A 14,077-nucleotide genomic window follows, 5' to 3' on the forward strand; every position below is an offset into this window, starting at 1 on the left:
TTACTCAGGTGTAAAATGGAAAAAAAAAAAAAAAAAGTCTTTGCTTTCAACAGTAAGCGTGTGTTACTCTTCAAAAGTCTTTACTTCCTATTCTTATTTTTTTTTTTTTTAAGATTTTATTTTTTAAGTCATCTCTACACCCAATATGGGACTCAGACTCAGCCCGGAGATGAGGCGTCACAGACTCTACCAACTGAGCCAGCCAGGAGTCCCTTTACTTCCTATTCTTTATGGTATTAAAGCTTGGCTTGGCTTGGCGATCAAATCCTACCACCACCCAAATCCTGTCAACTCAACCTACCCATTATGACCCCTCTGGACTCTTCCTGACCTTCCTGTTCCCTGTCACGCCTATGTGCCTGCAACTACCACCCACCTTCTCTCTCCCGTCTACCAAGGTGCTGGGGCCACCTTACAAAGCCTTCTCCGACTTGGGCTTTCCTGGGTGCTCACAAGTGGGCCCTTGGTGGCCTCAGGATTGCACGTATGCAGATGGGAACACAGTTTTTTTTTTTTTTTTTTTTTAATATTTTATTTATTTATTTATTTGACAGACAGAGATCACAAGCAGGCAGAGAGGCAGACAGAGAGAGAGGAGGAAGCAGGCTCCCCGCCGAGCAGAGAGCCTGATGCGGGACTCGATCCCAGGACCCTGGGATCATGACCTGAGCCGAAAGCAGAGGCCTTAACCCACTGAGCCACCCAGGTTCCCGGGAACACAGTTTTGACTCTCAAATTAGAAGGGTGCCTGTTTCTTTTCTTAAGATCTGTCTCCCATCAGGCATTAAATAATACATAAAAATTCCTGCCAACTCACCTGAAGTCAGAATTCAGTTAAAAACACCTCCCCCCTCAATACTCTCTCATGTCCCAAGGAAAGGAAAATAAAGATAAAGAAATAAGTTAAATTAGAGGCAAACTCAAATCACTCCTATTTCTGCAAGCTGGGTCGGTGTGAAAAGAAAAAAAAAAAGGTCTCTAACTCCAACCCAGATGTGAAAAGTAGAGGAACTCCCTAAAAAATGCATAGAATAAATCACAAGGAATAGCCTCGCTTAAAGATTTCAGGAAGGAAAACACAGTTAAACTGAAAATTTAAGTGGGGTTAACACACACACACACACACACACACGCACACAACAATGACAACGATGATGACGACAAAAAGCCCGGAAATATTTTTAGTCCTGCATCTAGCAGAGTCCCTTGGGGGCTTCATTTGTCCTTCAACACATTCTTCCCAACACCTGCTTTTACTAAAAACCAACAGCCCAACACCAGAGCTCTGTGAGTCAGAAGCAGAGTGAAACTAGACCCACAGGTACTCAGCTGTGAAGCACGTCACCCAGATAACAAGCAATAGCCACACTAAGTGTGACCCATCAGTGCCCATAGTCATAAGGGTGGGCTACCAGGAAGCTGAACCACTCGGATGGGTAGCACACGTCACCCCACATTCTCCTCCCCTCTTGTTCCTCTCTCTGGCCCCTACCTCCACCTTACCCAGCCAGCTGCCAAATGCACCCAAAAAAAGACCTCATGCCACCCTCCACCCAAACGATTTCCATGTTATTTCAAGTGAGACCTCGGGACCAACATATATTTCTTCCCTGTTCTTTTTTTTTTAGGCAAAGAATAGCAAAACAGAACTTAGAAAACTCAAGTGATGTGGAGAAGAATTATATCTAAATACCTTTTGGATGTAACCTTGTCTTGTGTAGTTAATCTCTTTGAGTGCAAATCTATGTCTACACAAAGCAACTATCCCTATAAATCTCAAACAACATCAACATGGTTCTATTCCTCTCTCAAATGCTAAGAAACTAGACTTGCTCATTACAGCTTATGGACTCACAAGACACAATCACAGCCCACACAAAAATCTGCACAAAATATTCATAGCATTGTTCACAATAGCCCAAACTGGAAACACCTCAAACGTCCATCAAATGATGAATGAATAAACAAAAGTGGTATAACGACACAACGGAATATTATTTGGCAATGAAAAGAAGTGAGTACTGACACATGCTGTGACATGGACGAATTTTGAAAACATCGTGTGAAGTGGAAAAAGCCAGACACAGAAGATCACAGGTGGTGAGGAGCTATCTCCACAATGCCCAGTATAGGAAGTCTACAGGGATGGGATGTAGATGAGCCACTGTGGGGGTGGCGGGGGGGGGGGACTGGGGGAAACAGGCGGAGTGAAGGTGGGCAAACATGCAGGGGTGCAGTTTCTTTTGGGGTAAGGAAAGTGTTCTAAAATTGACTCTAGTGATGGACGTGCAACTCTGTGAATATATTAAAGGTCATTCAATCACACATTTTAAATGGATGAACCGCACGGTATGAGAATTACAGTCCAACAAAGCTGTTATTTTAAAAAAAAAAAAAAAGAAAGGACAAGGAAAAAATATCTCACAGTCATAAGTTAGTGACTGTTGCTTGTGTAAGTGACTGTTGTGTAAATCTATCGGTTTGAAACATCCACAGTGAATGTGTCCTTGAGGCTATTTGTCCTGAGTGGCCGGAAATGAAATGTCTCAAAGTTGTGCTCAGGAAGGCACCCACCCTGGGGAAAAGGACAGCTTGTCTTTTGCTGACCACAGTTTTAACGATAGCATTTTAAAATGTTCAGATATTGGCAGAGACTTAAGAATGACCTGGTTGATCAAATAGCTCATTGTGATGAGACTTAAGATTTAGGTTGCACCAGTCATGAGAGCTAAGCTGAGACAGAGTCCTGCTTGGGGCGCTCAGGGGTGTCAGTGTGTGGACCCTCAGATTGGTTATGCAACCTCCTGGGCACAGAAGACTCTTCACACTTTGCCACTTTTCAAACTCCATCAGTTTATGGAGGATACAGGTCCTCCAGATGAACCACAAAGCTACCTTGCATCAGGTGGTACATAGAATAAAACACATAAGGGTTTGCATAAGGCAAAGAGCAACAAAGGCAAATTTTACTAGTGAGCCAACAATTCAGATTAAAAGAAATCATGAAGAAAAATAGGATTATGTGAAGTTAAGATGGTAAATTTAGAGAGGGAGGTTATTTAGGGATTATAATTTGTTTTCCATTAGTTTTACGTTGTTCCTTTTTCAGGTCTACAAGAACAAATATGGTTCATTTTCTACCCATAGGAGGCCACCCTCATTTTCTGGTAAGAGGCAAGAGTTCTAGAAACCTTAAGCTGCTACCCTGCGTTTGCTACATCTGAGCTCTGTACATAATTTAACCTCTGAGCCTTGGCTCCATTTGTAACAAAGGAGTAATACTCCCAATTTGGCCAGGTTTTTGTGGGGACTGAATGAGGTGGAAACTGCACAGCACAGCGCCCGACACACAGAGGCTTGGGGCAAAGCTGGCGTGGGGGAGGATGAAGGACAGGGTTCATCAAGCTCCCTACAGATAAAGACCAGGACACTAAAAGAAGATGTCATAGAGTCACTGTCAGGCAGGGCCCTACAGGGGTTGCAAGTAAGGACAAAACATCATCGAAGGAAGCAGGTGCTGAAAATCAGGGAGGGGCTTTCCTAGACTTCTCATGACAAGGCCAAAAAGTGGTGCATTGCCCTTAGCTTTACGGACAGAAAGCACACTTTTTCCCAAATATGCAACTTAGAATTATTGCCTGTTCAGGGCAAATAGGGTCGAAATAATCCTCCCACACAAACAATCCTCCCACAAATGCTCACATTGCAGATGGCAGCTGGGAGTCCATTTTCTTGTTTCTCTGCGGTCCAGCCTAGGGACTGCTCGCAGGGCAGAGAAGTCCAGGGCGTGCTGCCACCTGCAGGCAAAACAAGGAAAAGCACAAAGTTATGGAGCAGAACACTCACCTTAAGCGCCAGGCAACTGGAATAGCTGGGTCCATCCAGGTGCAAGAGCCAGGTGAACCCGCTCAGCTCTGTGTTTGGGTTCTACCACAGGGTTGCGACAGACACAGTCAGTAAACATTCTAGACTATCAAGGACTTGAGCATCTCTTAACAGCAAGAACAAGCAAACTCACACAGTGTTCACCATGGGCCCAACACCGCTCTCAATGATTCACATTTATTAACTCATTTAATCTTCACCAAAAAATTGAATATTTTATTTATTTTTAAAAGATTTTATTATTTATTTGACACACACACAGAGATCACAAGCAGGCAGAGCAGCAGGTAAAGAGAGAGGGGGAAGCAGACTCCCTGCTGAGCAGAGAGCCCGATGTAGGGCTCCATTCAGGACCCTGAGATCATGACCTGAGCCAAAGGCAGAAGCTTAACCCACTGAGCCACCCAGGCGCCCCCCAAAATTGAAAATTTTAAAGGTCTTTACTGATTTGCCTGATTATCTGAGTTAGCATGAATAATTAAAATGAAGAACTTGATAATAGCCAGTTTCAAAGAGGGTTCTGATATGAAAACTCTGTGAGAGGTTCAGAGCACCCTGGATATACGGCATCCCCCATTTTTCAAGCCCCTGTTATGGACCAGACATGCACCCAAAAGACAAAGTCCCTGCTCTTGTGGGCTTCCATTATGGTGAAGGGAGGGGACAAGAAAAGAGGCAATAAATGTTGTGTAGAAGCAGCAGCAGCGTGGAGGGGATGGGCAGTGATGACCATGCTGTTAATATTCATTCACTTATTCATTTATTCCTACGTACTCACTAACCATCTACCATAAGCCAGATACCATGCTGGGATGCAACAGTGGGCAAAGACCAGATATGGTCCCAGCCTGTGTGGGGTACTTACTCACATAGGAGAAGCATATATGAATAAAATAATCACTTAAATAAATGCCAAGGTATAACAGCCCAGGTAAGTGTGACAGCAGAATGACACAGGTCACTATGAGAGCATCCTAGGGAGGCCTGACCTTGTCTGGAGACTCACAAAGGCCTGGAATGGAGTGTGGGGAAGAGAAACATCCTTGGTAAAAAGCATACCACGCACAAAGGCTGAATCACAGACAGCAAGCCAGAGCCCAAGGAGAGAGGGAGGAGGTAGAGGAGGTGGAGAAGGGGTGTGAGCAGCCTTTGCATGGTACCCCCAGGCCCAAGAAGCCCTCATCCTCTGAGGACTGGAGCACCACATTAGACTTTTAGGCAGAGGAATAATGTGGTTGGATGTGTGTGTTTCTAAAAGGCTACACTGTGTGGTAGGCTGAATAATGGCCCTGCCAAAGACATTGATGTCTGGATCCCTGGAAGCTGTATGTTCCCTAACATGGCAAAAGGCATGTTGCAGAATGGGATTATATTATGGATCTTGAGATGGGAAGATAATCCTGCATCCTCCAGGTGGGCTCAATGTAATCACAAGATGGAGACAGATGAGATTTGACTACAGAAGAAGAGCAGCAGAGCAGGGTGGCATGAGAAAGACTTGTTGGTGTTAAAGATGGAGGAAGGGGCCATGAGCCAAGGAATCCAGGAAGCCTCAAGCAGCTGGAAGAGGCAATGAAATGAGTTTCCTCCAGAGCCTCCAGTAGGAACATAGCCTTGTTAAAACCTTGATTTTAGGACTTTGACCTGCAGAACTGTAAAATAATTATTTTTAAAAGATTTTATTTATTTATTTGACGGAGAGAGAGTGTGTGTGCTTGAGCATAAGTGTTGGGGGGAAGGGCACAGGAGAGGGAAAAGCAGACTCCCCAGCTGAACAGGGGGCCTGACAGAGGGCTCAATCCCAGGACCCTAAGGTCATGATCTGAGCTGAAGGCAGATGTTTAACCAACTGAGCCACTCAGGCACCCCTGTAAAAAAATAAATTTGTATTGTTTCAAGCCACTAGTTTTGTGTAATTTGTTACAGCAGCAATAGGAGACTAACACACATTGGCTTCTGCAAAAAAAATAGGCAAGAGGTAAGGGGAGGTAGGTACCAGTCAGAGGTTACTGACAAGAGAAGTGACAGCCTGAATCACTGCAGTGGTGGCAGTGGGGGTAGAGAGGAGTTGAAGGACCCCAGGGCAGGGCACTCGGAGGTGGGGGGTGTTGGCCAGTCAAAGGTCTTGCTACAACCTGGACAGATATTACTGGATTGCCACAACAGGCTTCTGTTAGGCTCAGGACCTGGCTAGCTGGCCCTGGGCAGAGCCCAACACTGTTGTAAAAGGAGGAAGCTGTCTTTGAGAAAGATAGCACTTAGTCACTCAACAGGGACCTGCCAACCCCATTCCCACAAAGGAATCCAGGGGTTTCCAGGAACAAGCTCTAAGAAGTAACATCCTAGGAATTTCTAGAAGGCAAAAGGTAGCAATTGTTTCTGCCAAGGATTAGGCCTTGCAGTGGACATTTTTTTTTTCTTCCCAACAGAGATTTTGTAATCTTGGAAAGACGGCATCCAAATTTAAATATATGCACCGCCAACCCAGGTGATGTGGAACCATGATTATATCTGACATATAGAAATTTCATGGCAAAATGGTGCAGGAAATATACACACACACACACACACACATACACTCACACACATACACACACACATATATAATTTAAATATATAACATATGTATTTTATATTGGGAGTATATACTTTATATATTGAAATTAGAAAAATATATATATTTGTATATATAGATATAAATAAAGCAAATGTGGTAAAATGTTAATAGGTGAATCTAGGTAAAGATTCTTTTTACTACTTTTATTTTTTATTTTTTATTTTTTTTTAAGATTTTATTTATTTATTTGTCAGAGAGAGAGAGGGAGAGAGAGCGCGAGCACAGGCAGAGGCAGAGGGAGAAGCAGGCTCCCCACCAAGCAAGGAGCCAGATGTGGGACTTGATCCCAGGACGCTGGGATCATGACCTGAGCCGAAGGCAGCCGCTTAACCAACTGAGCCACCCAGGCGTCCCTTACTACTTTTATTTTTTAACTATTCTTTTTACTATTGGATATTCTTTTAATCATTTTTATTTTGGTTCCTTTTCTGGAAGTTTCAAATTATTTCCAAATAAAAATTTAAGAAGCAAAAACAAAACAAAACAAAACATGGCCAGTAGAATACTGCAGAAATTACAGGATGAGAACAAATGAGAAACTAGGAGACTCCCTTTCAGCATCTACTCTACTCCTCTTTAATGATCCAAACCCACTGAAAAAAGTGGGATCCTGATGTGAGCCTGCCTGATAGGACTGTTGAGAAGAAAAGGCAATAAAAACGATTCCAAACAATTTTGTATATATTCCTGATTTACTCTGGAAGTATAAATATACACCCACAAAGACCAAGTATCCTGGAGTGTACTGAGGGGTCACAAGGAAGTCCTGAGGGCACTATCTTCCTTTGGCCCTGCAGCAGGCTACAGGGACCTAATTGGATTCCAGGAGCATGTAAGGACTCAGGAGCACCTGCAGATGGCGAAATGCCAAGCAGTCCTGTTAGAGTGGGAACAGCTTAATTAAAAAATTGATATGTGTAAAAAATATATATACATAGATATTGATATATGTATACATTGTTTTTCTTGTAACAAAGTGATAGATGTTTATTAAAGGAAAACACAAAAATCTGTAGTCCCAACCACCCAGACATAACTTATTCAGAATTATTTTTTTCTACTCCTTTTCCCAATAATTTTAGTGTATACACACACACACACACACACACACACATATAAAACAAATACATAGAGTCTTATATATAGTATATATATAGTTTCTTTTTAATAATAATGGGATACTGTATATATTTTTCTTTTGCAACCAGTTTTGTTTTACCTAACAGTATATAATTTTTCCATGTCATTAAATATACTTTTTAATAGCTAGCAGTATCATATCATAGGATGATATCAAATTCATTTAACTAATGCCTTATTGTTGGACAACTGAGTGGTTTCAAACTTTCTGATAGCAGAAGTCTCACTGAGAGGAACAGTTTTATATTTAAGAATCCCCCATTTAAAATCTGTATCTGAAGCTCTGGTCATTCTTAGGGTCATGTTCCTCACATTTCAGTTATCCAAACACCACAACTGTTTCAGCATAATTAAATATCAACTGTCCTATACTTAGCCTTTCTCTTTAAATTAATTCATTTTTGTCCTTAAATAAATGAGTCCTAAAAGCAAACTTTATTTACTATTATAAATGGAAAACCAGCATCTTATGTCATAAAAGAAGGCAATCATAAAGACAAATACAATGGAAAACAAAACAACATTGTGGAAATGGAATTAAGATATGGCTATTCCTTTGCTCATTCTTTTATATTGAAAGGGAGACTGGAAAGGTGTAGAGAGGTGTTAAAGACATATTAGCATACTAGACAAACTGACAGGTTTCTCCTTCTCTTGATCAGAAGACTGAAAAGGAATTGACAGGAATGACTTTCCCACTATGTGAATCGGGGTTAGACAACGCCACAGATCTATTCCACCTAGAATTACCCTGCATCACCTGAAATCACCTTGCATAGGAAACATGTCTTTTTTTTTCTTTTTTAAGATTTTATTTATTTATTTGAGAGAGAGAGCACAAGCATGAGTGGGTGGAGGGGGCAGCGTCAGGTGGAGAGGGAGAAGCAGACTCCCCACTGAGCAAGAAGCCCAACTTGGGGCTCAATCCCAGGACCCTGGGATCACGACTGGAGCTGAATGCAGACACTTAATTGACTAAGCCACCCATGCACCTGGAAACATGTCTTAAGATATAGTCCTGGAAGTAGAATTATTGAGATAAAGGTGTATGGACACTTTAAAAAGTTGTTGATAGGGAGGCCTGGCTGGCTCAATCAGAAGAGCCTCAGACTCTTGATCTTGGGGTTGTGATTTTGAGCCCCATGTTGGGTGTAGACATTACTTAGAAATAAAATCTTTTAGGGCGCCTGGGTGGCTCAGTTGATTAAGCAGTGTGCCCCTGGTTTTGGCTCAGGTCATGATCTCAGGGTCCTGGGATTAAGCTGTGTGTCTGAATCCGTGCTCAGTGGGAAATCTGCTTGAGGATTTCTCTCCCTCTCTCTCTGCCCCTCCTCCCACTCAGGGGTAATCACACACTCTCTCTAATAAGTAAATCTTCAAAAAAAAATTTTTTTTAAATAAGATCTTTTAGGGGTGCCTGGGTGGCTCAGTGGGTTAAGCTCAGCCTTCAGCTGAGGTCATGATCCCAGGGTCCTGGGATCGAGCCCCGCATTCAAGCTCTCTGCTCAGCAGGGAGCCTGCTTCCCCCTCTCCCTCTGCCTGCCTCTCTGTCTACTTTGTGATCTCTCTCTGTCAAATAAATACATTTAAAAAATATTTAAAAAAATGAGATCTTTTAAAAAGATAAATTAAAGAAAGTAAAAAAAAAAAGCTTTTGGTAAACACCATCCAAGTTAGTTTTTCCATAGTTTCCCTGTGACAGTTCCCATTTTACTTTACCCTCAAATAGTTAAGTATTATAAAGTAAATGTTAAAATGTTAAGTTCTTTAGCATAAGATATTCAGCAGCTGAATTTTCAAAGAGATTTTCATATTTCTCTAGACAGTCTCTGACCCTGGGGCAGGGCCATTACATGAACCTTCAGTTAGTGGTAAGTTTACACAAACTGATATTGCTCTTGGTTTAACCAAGCTAAAGTAAACTCAGTAAAACACGAGGAAGTGACTAGCATTTGCAAATACTTCAGAATGTTTTTGTGCCAGCAAAGGTCAAATGAGGATCAGAATAGCATGGATTCCAAAGTAGACTTGTGAGAAATAAGGAAGCCAGAGAAGCATTACTCATGACACACCAATCACTATAAATATTCAGGAAGTCAATGAAAACTCTAAAAGAAGCATATGTGTGAGCCTTCCTATCCTGATGTGGTAGGCAACTACACAAATAGGTTACAGATTAATGCAATTGTTAAAAAAAGATTTCTAAAGTAGAAAAAGAAAAGTGTATTTTGAAGCACGATGAATTAATAATAACAGGAAGTTTCCAGATTGTAATTCCTGGGCAGACACTTATGTGAGTATGTGCCTATGAGGGAAAAGTGGGCGAGAAGAGAATTAAAAACATACTAAAAAGTTTCTTGGGGCACCTGGGTGGCTCAGTCAGTTAAGTGTCTGCCTTCAGCTCAGGTCATGATCCTGGGGTCCTGGGATTGAGTCTCACATCAGGCTCCCTGCTCCCTGCTCAATGGGGAGTCTACTTCTCCCTCTTCCTCTGTCCCTCCTCCTACTTGTGCTCGCTTTCTTGTGCTCTCTCTCAAAGAAATAAATAAAATCTTAAAAAAAAAAAAAAAGGTCCTTATGTTTGGGAGGATGTTAGAGATTCTGATTAATTTTTGGTACTTATAGGAAAACATAAGTTTATCTGTGCTTAAGAAATTAAAGAGGGCTCCTTGTAAGATACAGAATTCCACGTCACCAAATAAAAAGAAGGAAGGAAGGAATGGAGATAGACACTTTGATTAATACAGAAGAAATCATAAGGAAAAAAGAAAAGGAAGAATTCATGATTAATATTTGGCAAAACAAGGTGGCAGAAATAAGGCCACACTTATTAGTGATCAAAATAAATATGAATCAATTAAATTCTGCTATTAAAAAACCAAGACTTTCAACCTATTTGCCTACCAGTGGAAAAGAGATAAATAAATTATGATACGCCATTTTAATGGATGTGTGTGTGCGTGTACACCAGAAAAACAGACCCATGACTTACATAGTTTAGAAGGGTTGTAGGCAAATGTATAAGCAGAAAAAAGCATCCAGAAAAACACTAATTTGGTAAGAATGGTTGCTTATAGTGAGATTATAAGACAGGAGTGGGCTTTCCTATCTCACTTTACTAGTGTCTACATTGTTTGAAACTTTTACAACTAGCGTGTAACCAAAGAAACAAGAAGAAATGAAATAATAAATATAAGGGCAGAATCACTGAAATAAAAGATATAGAGGACAATAAATAAAGGTGATTAACAAAACCCAAAGTATTTGAGTTTTTAAAATTTTAATTTATTTTAAAATTAAGTTTATTTTATTTCATTTTAAGTTTTTAAATTCCAGTACAGTTAACAAACACTGTTATATTAGTTTCAGGTATACAATATAGTGATTCAACAATTCTATACATCATTACTCAGTGCTCATCACAACCAAAGTATTTCTTTAAACACAGGGAGACTGAACAACAATAATTGACAGAAGATGTAAAAGACTAAAGAAAAAAAAGAAGAAATGACAAATATAGCCAACATTTAAAAACTTATAAAAGAATAATATAAAATCTTAATAATTTTATTCTATTATTCTGTATTATTCTATATAACTATAATATAGAATATTACATAATATATACTATTATATTATATAATATTCTATATTATATAATATTCTATATTATTCTATATAACTATAAATAAGTATATGACAATACATTTTGAAAACACACATTTTGAAATCAATAAATTTCTAGAAAATTTGCCAAAACTGCCACAAAATGTCACAAAAATGATAGCAAACATGAATAGCCATTTAAGAAACTGAAGTAATTTAAAACACTTCTTCCCCATAAAGTCTCAAGTCCAGAAGGTTTTACAAGAGCATTCCACTAACTTCCAAGGAACAGACAATTTTTACTTAAATGTGTTACTTTAGAAAATAAAAAAAAAGAGGAAACATTGCCCAACCTAAAGTTTATAATTTTGGAATTTGGAATATGGACTGTCCAAAAAAAGAAAAATACAGGCCAGTTAAACTTATAGACATGAATGCCAAACACCTAAATAATACCTAATCAAATCCAGAAAAGTATTAAGAGTATGTCATGATAAAGTAACAAAAAATGATTCAAAGTCAGCAAACCTCTCAAGGTAATTCACTACATTAATGGATTATAGAAAAAGTTACTATTGATGATCACCTCTCTGCTCTCCTTTTCCTCCTGTGAATGCCATTAAACTTCCCACCCACCATGGGGTTGGGTGTCTACCTTCTGCTCAGGTCATGATCCCGAAGTCCAGGGATCAATCCCTGAATTAGGCTCCCTGCTCAGTGGGGAGTCTGCTTCTCCCTCTCCCTCTGCTCCTTTCCCCCACTTATGCTCTCTCTCTCAATCACTCTGTCTCTCAAATAAATAAATAAAATTTTTTTAAAAAGGAAAAAAAGAAAAAAACCTACAAAACTTCCAACCACCTTACAATAGGTGGGATAATGTGACTAGTCCTTGCCAATGGAATATGAGGAGCAGTGATCTGCGTCATCTCTGGCCATCATGGAGGACCTGATGAAGGACCTAGGTCCAAGGAGATGGGGAAGCAACTGGCAAGAAAGAGCCTGGGTTCCTGAACAACTAAGGAGAGTCCACTATCTCACCAACAACCCTGGATTGTGTCATGAGTGATAAATAAATAGCATTCCTGGTGTAAGCCACTGAAATGTTGGGACTCTTACAACAGCTAAGATTATACACCCTAATAATACATGGAAAATTGGGCTGGGGGAAATAGATAATCATCTCACCAGGTACAGAGAGGGCATTTGACAGAGTTCAATACTAATTCATGTTAAAAACAAAAACAAAAATAAAAAATCACAAAACCTAGGTCTTAAAGAAGTAGAATTAAGAGACCAAGCCCCTGTCTTTCCCACCACTGTCTTTTCTTCAAAGCTTGATTATAATTGGTTTAGCCACCACATGTGATAAACTTTGTTATACAATTTTTCATTAGGAAGTATTATATGGATTTTATCTATGTTTCTTGGTATCTCAGATCCTAAGGAAACGGATTTCCTTTCCTTAACAAAGACTATCATCTACAAACCTATAGGTAACATCATACTTAAAAGAAAACTGTATTCTCTTTAAGGAATGGAACAAGACAAGGATGCAGCTAGTCCCACCACCATGTAATAGAATTATAGAAAAAGTAGCCACTATAAGAAATAATAAAAAGTAGAACAAAGTATAAAATTGGAAGGAAAGAGACAAACCTCAGTGTTTGCAACTGGTATAATTATTTCGTATAGAACTCTCAAGAAAAACCACATAAAAACCATTAGAATTAATATGAGTTCAGAAAGGTAGTTAGAAATGAAATCAATCTAAAAACAACTGATTGCATTTCTCCACACTAACAGTAACCAATCAGAGAGAGAGAGAGGGGATATGTAACAGTGTAACCAGCAACAATGTGACAAAATAAGAAACCACTTATATTAGTAATATTATTGAAGCTAGGAATTATCTTACTAAAAAATGCAAGAGACCTGTGCAGAAAACTTGAAAAACTCTATTAAAGTACATCTGAGAGAAAATATGAATAAATGGAGAGAAGAAACCATATTCATGGGTGAGATGACTTGACAATAAAAGGTATAATTTCTTCCCAGATCAACCAATGATTTCAATTAATTTCCAATCAAAACTTCAGAAAGACTACTGTGAACTTTACAAATTTTAAAATGTTTATGAAAGAACAAGCCCATGAAAAGATAAGAAAAAGTTAAAAAAAGTTTAAAAAAGTAGATATTAAGACATATTACAAAGCCATAATAAAAACAAAATCTAATTGGATTAAAGACGTAAAAGTAGAAGAAGAAACTATAAAATTAGTAGGAGAAAATGTAGTAAAAAATTTACAATCTTCAGGTAGATAAGGATTTCTTAAATGAGATGTAAATAGCACAAGCTAAAAGGAGAAAAATGATGGCTACGACTACACAAAATTTAAAGATTTATGTTTTTAAAAAAAGTAGACCATAGACTTAGTGTCAACTATAAAGCTCTTAGATGAAAACATAAGAATGACTCTTCATAACCTTGAGTTAGGCAAGGATTTGTTAGATATGACACCAAAAACACAGAAGGTAAGACAAAAGATTGACCAGCTGGACATCAACAAAACTGAAAATTTTTATGCCTCAAAGAACACCAACAAGAAAGTGAAAAGACAAGTCACAGAAAAGGGGAAACTATTTGCAACTCATATATCTGATAAAAGGACTGTATCAAGAATATATAAAGAACCATTACAATTTAATAATAAAAGAAAAATAACAATTTTAAAAATAGTTCTGAATAGACATTTCTTTAGAGAAGAGGCATGAATGGCTAATAAGTGCATGAAAATACATTCAACATCATTAACCATCAGGGAAGTGCAA

At 39.1% G+C, this 14,077-nt stretch overlaps 1 protein-coding gene across 4 annotated transcripts in view; it reads right to left on the reverse strand.

Moving 5' to 3' along the window:
* LOC308342794 (uncharacterized protein) overlaps positions 1-14,077 on the reverse strand; it is a 71,140-nt gene that overhangs the window by 52,497 nt on the left and 4,566 nt on the right. For all 4 annotated transcript variants that reach the window (XM_080803393.1, XM_080803392.1, XM_080803391.1 and 1 more), the window contains exon 2: positions 3,703-3,797. In XM_080803393.1, the coding sequence (XP_080659519.1) occupies positions 3,703-3,797 (95 nt within the window). The remainder of the gene's footprint in view (positions 1-3,702; positions 3,798-14,077) is intronic.

This window comes from Martes martes, assembly GCF_963455335.1.
Source record: "Martes martes genome assembly, chromosome: 5".
Classification (NCBI taxonomy): domain Eukaryota; kingdom Metazoa; phylum Chordata; class Mammalia; order Carnivora; family Mustelidae; genus Martes; species Martes martes.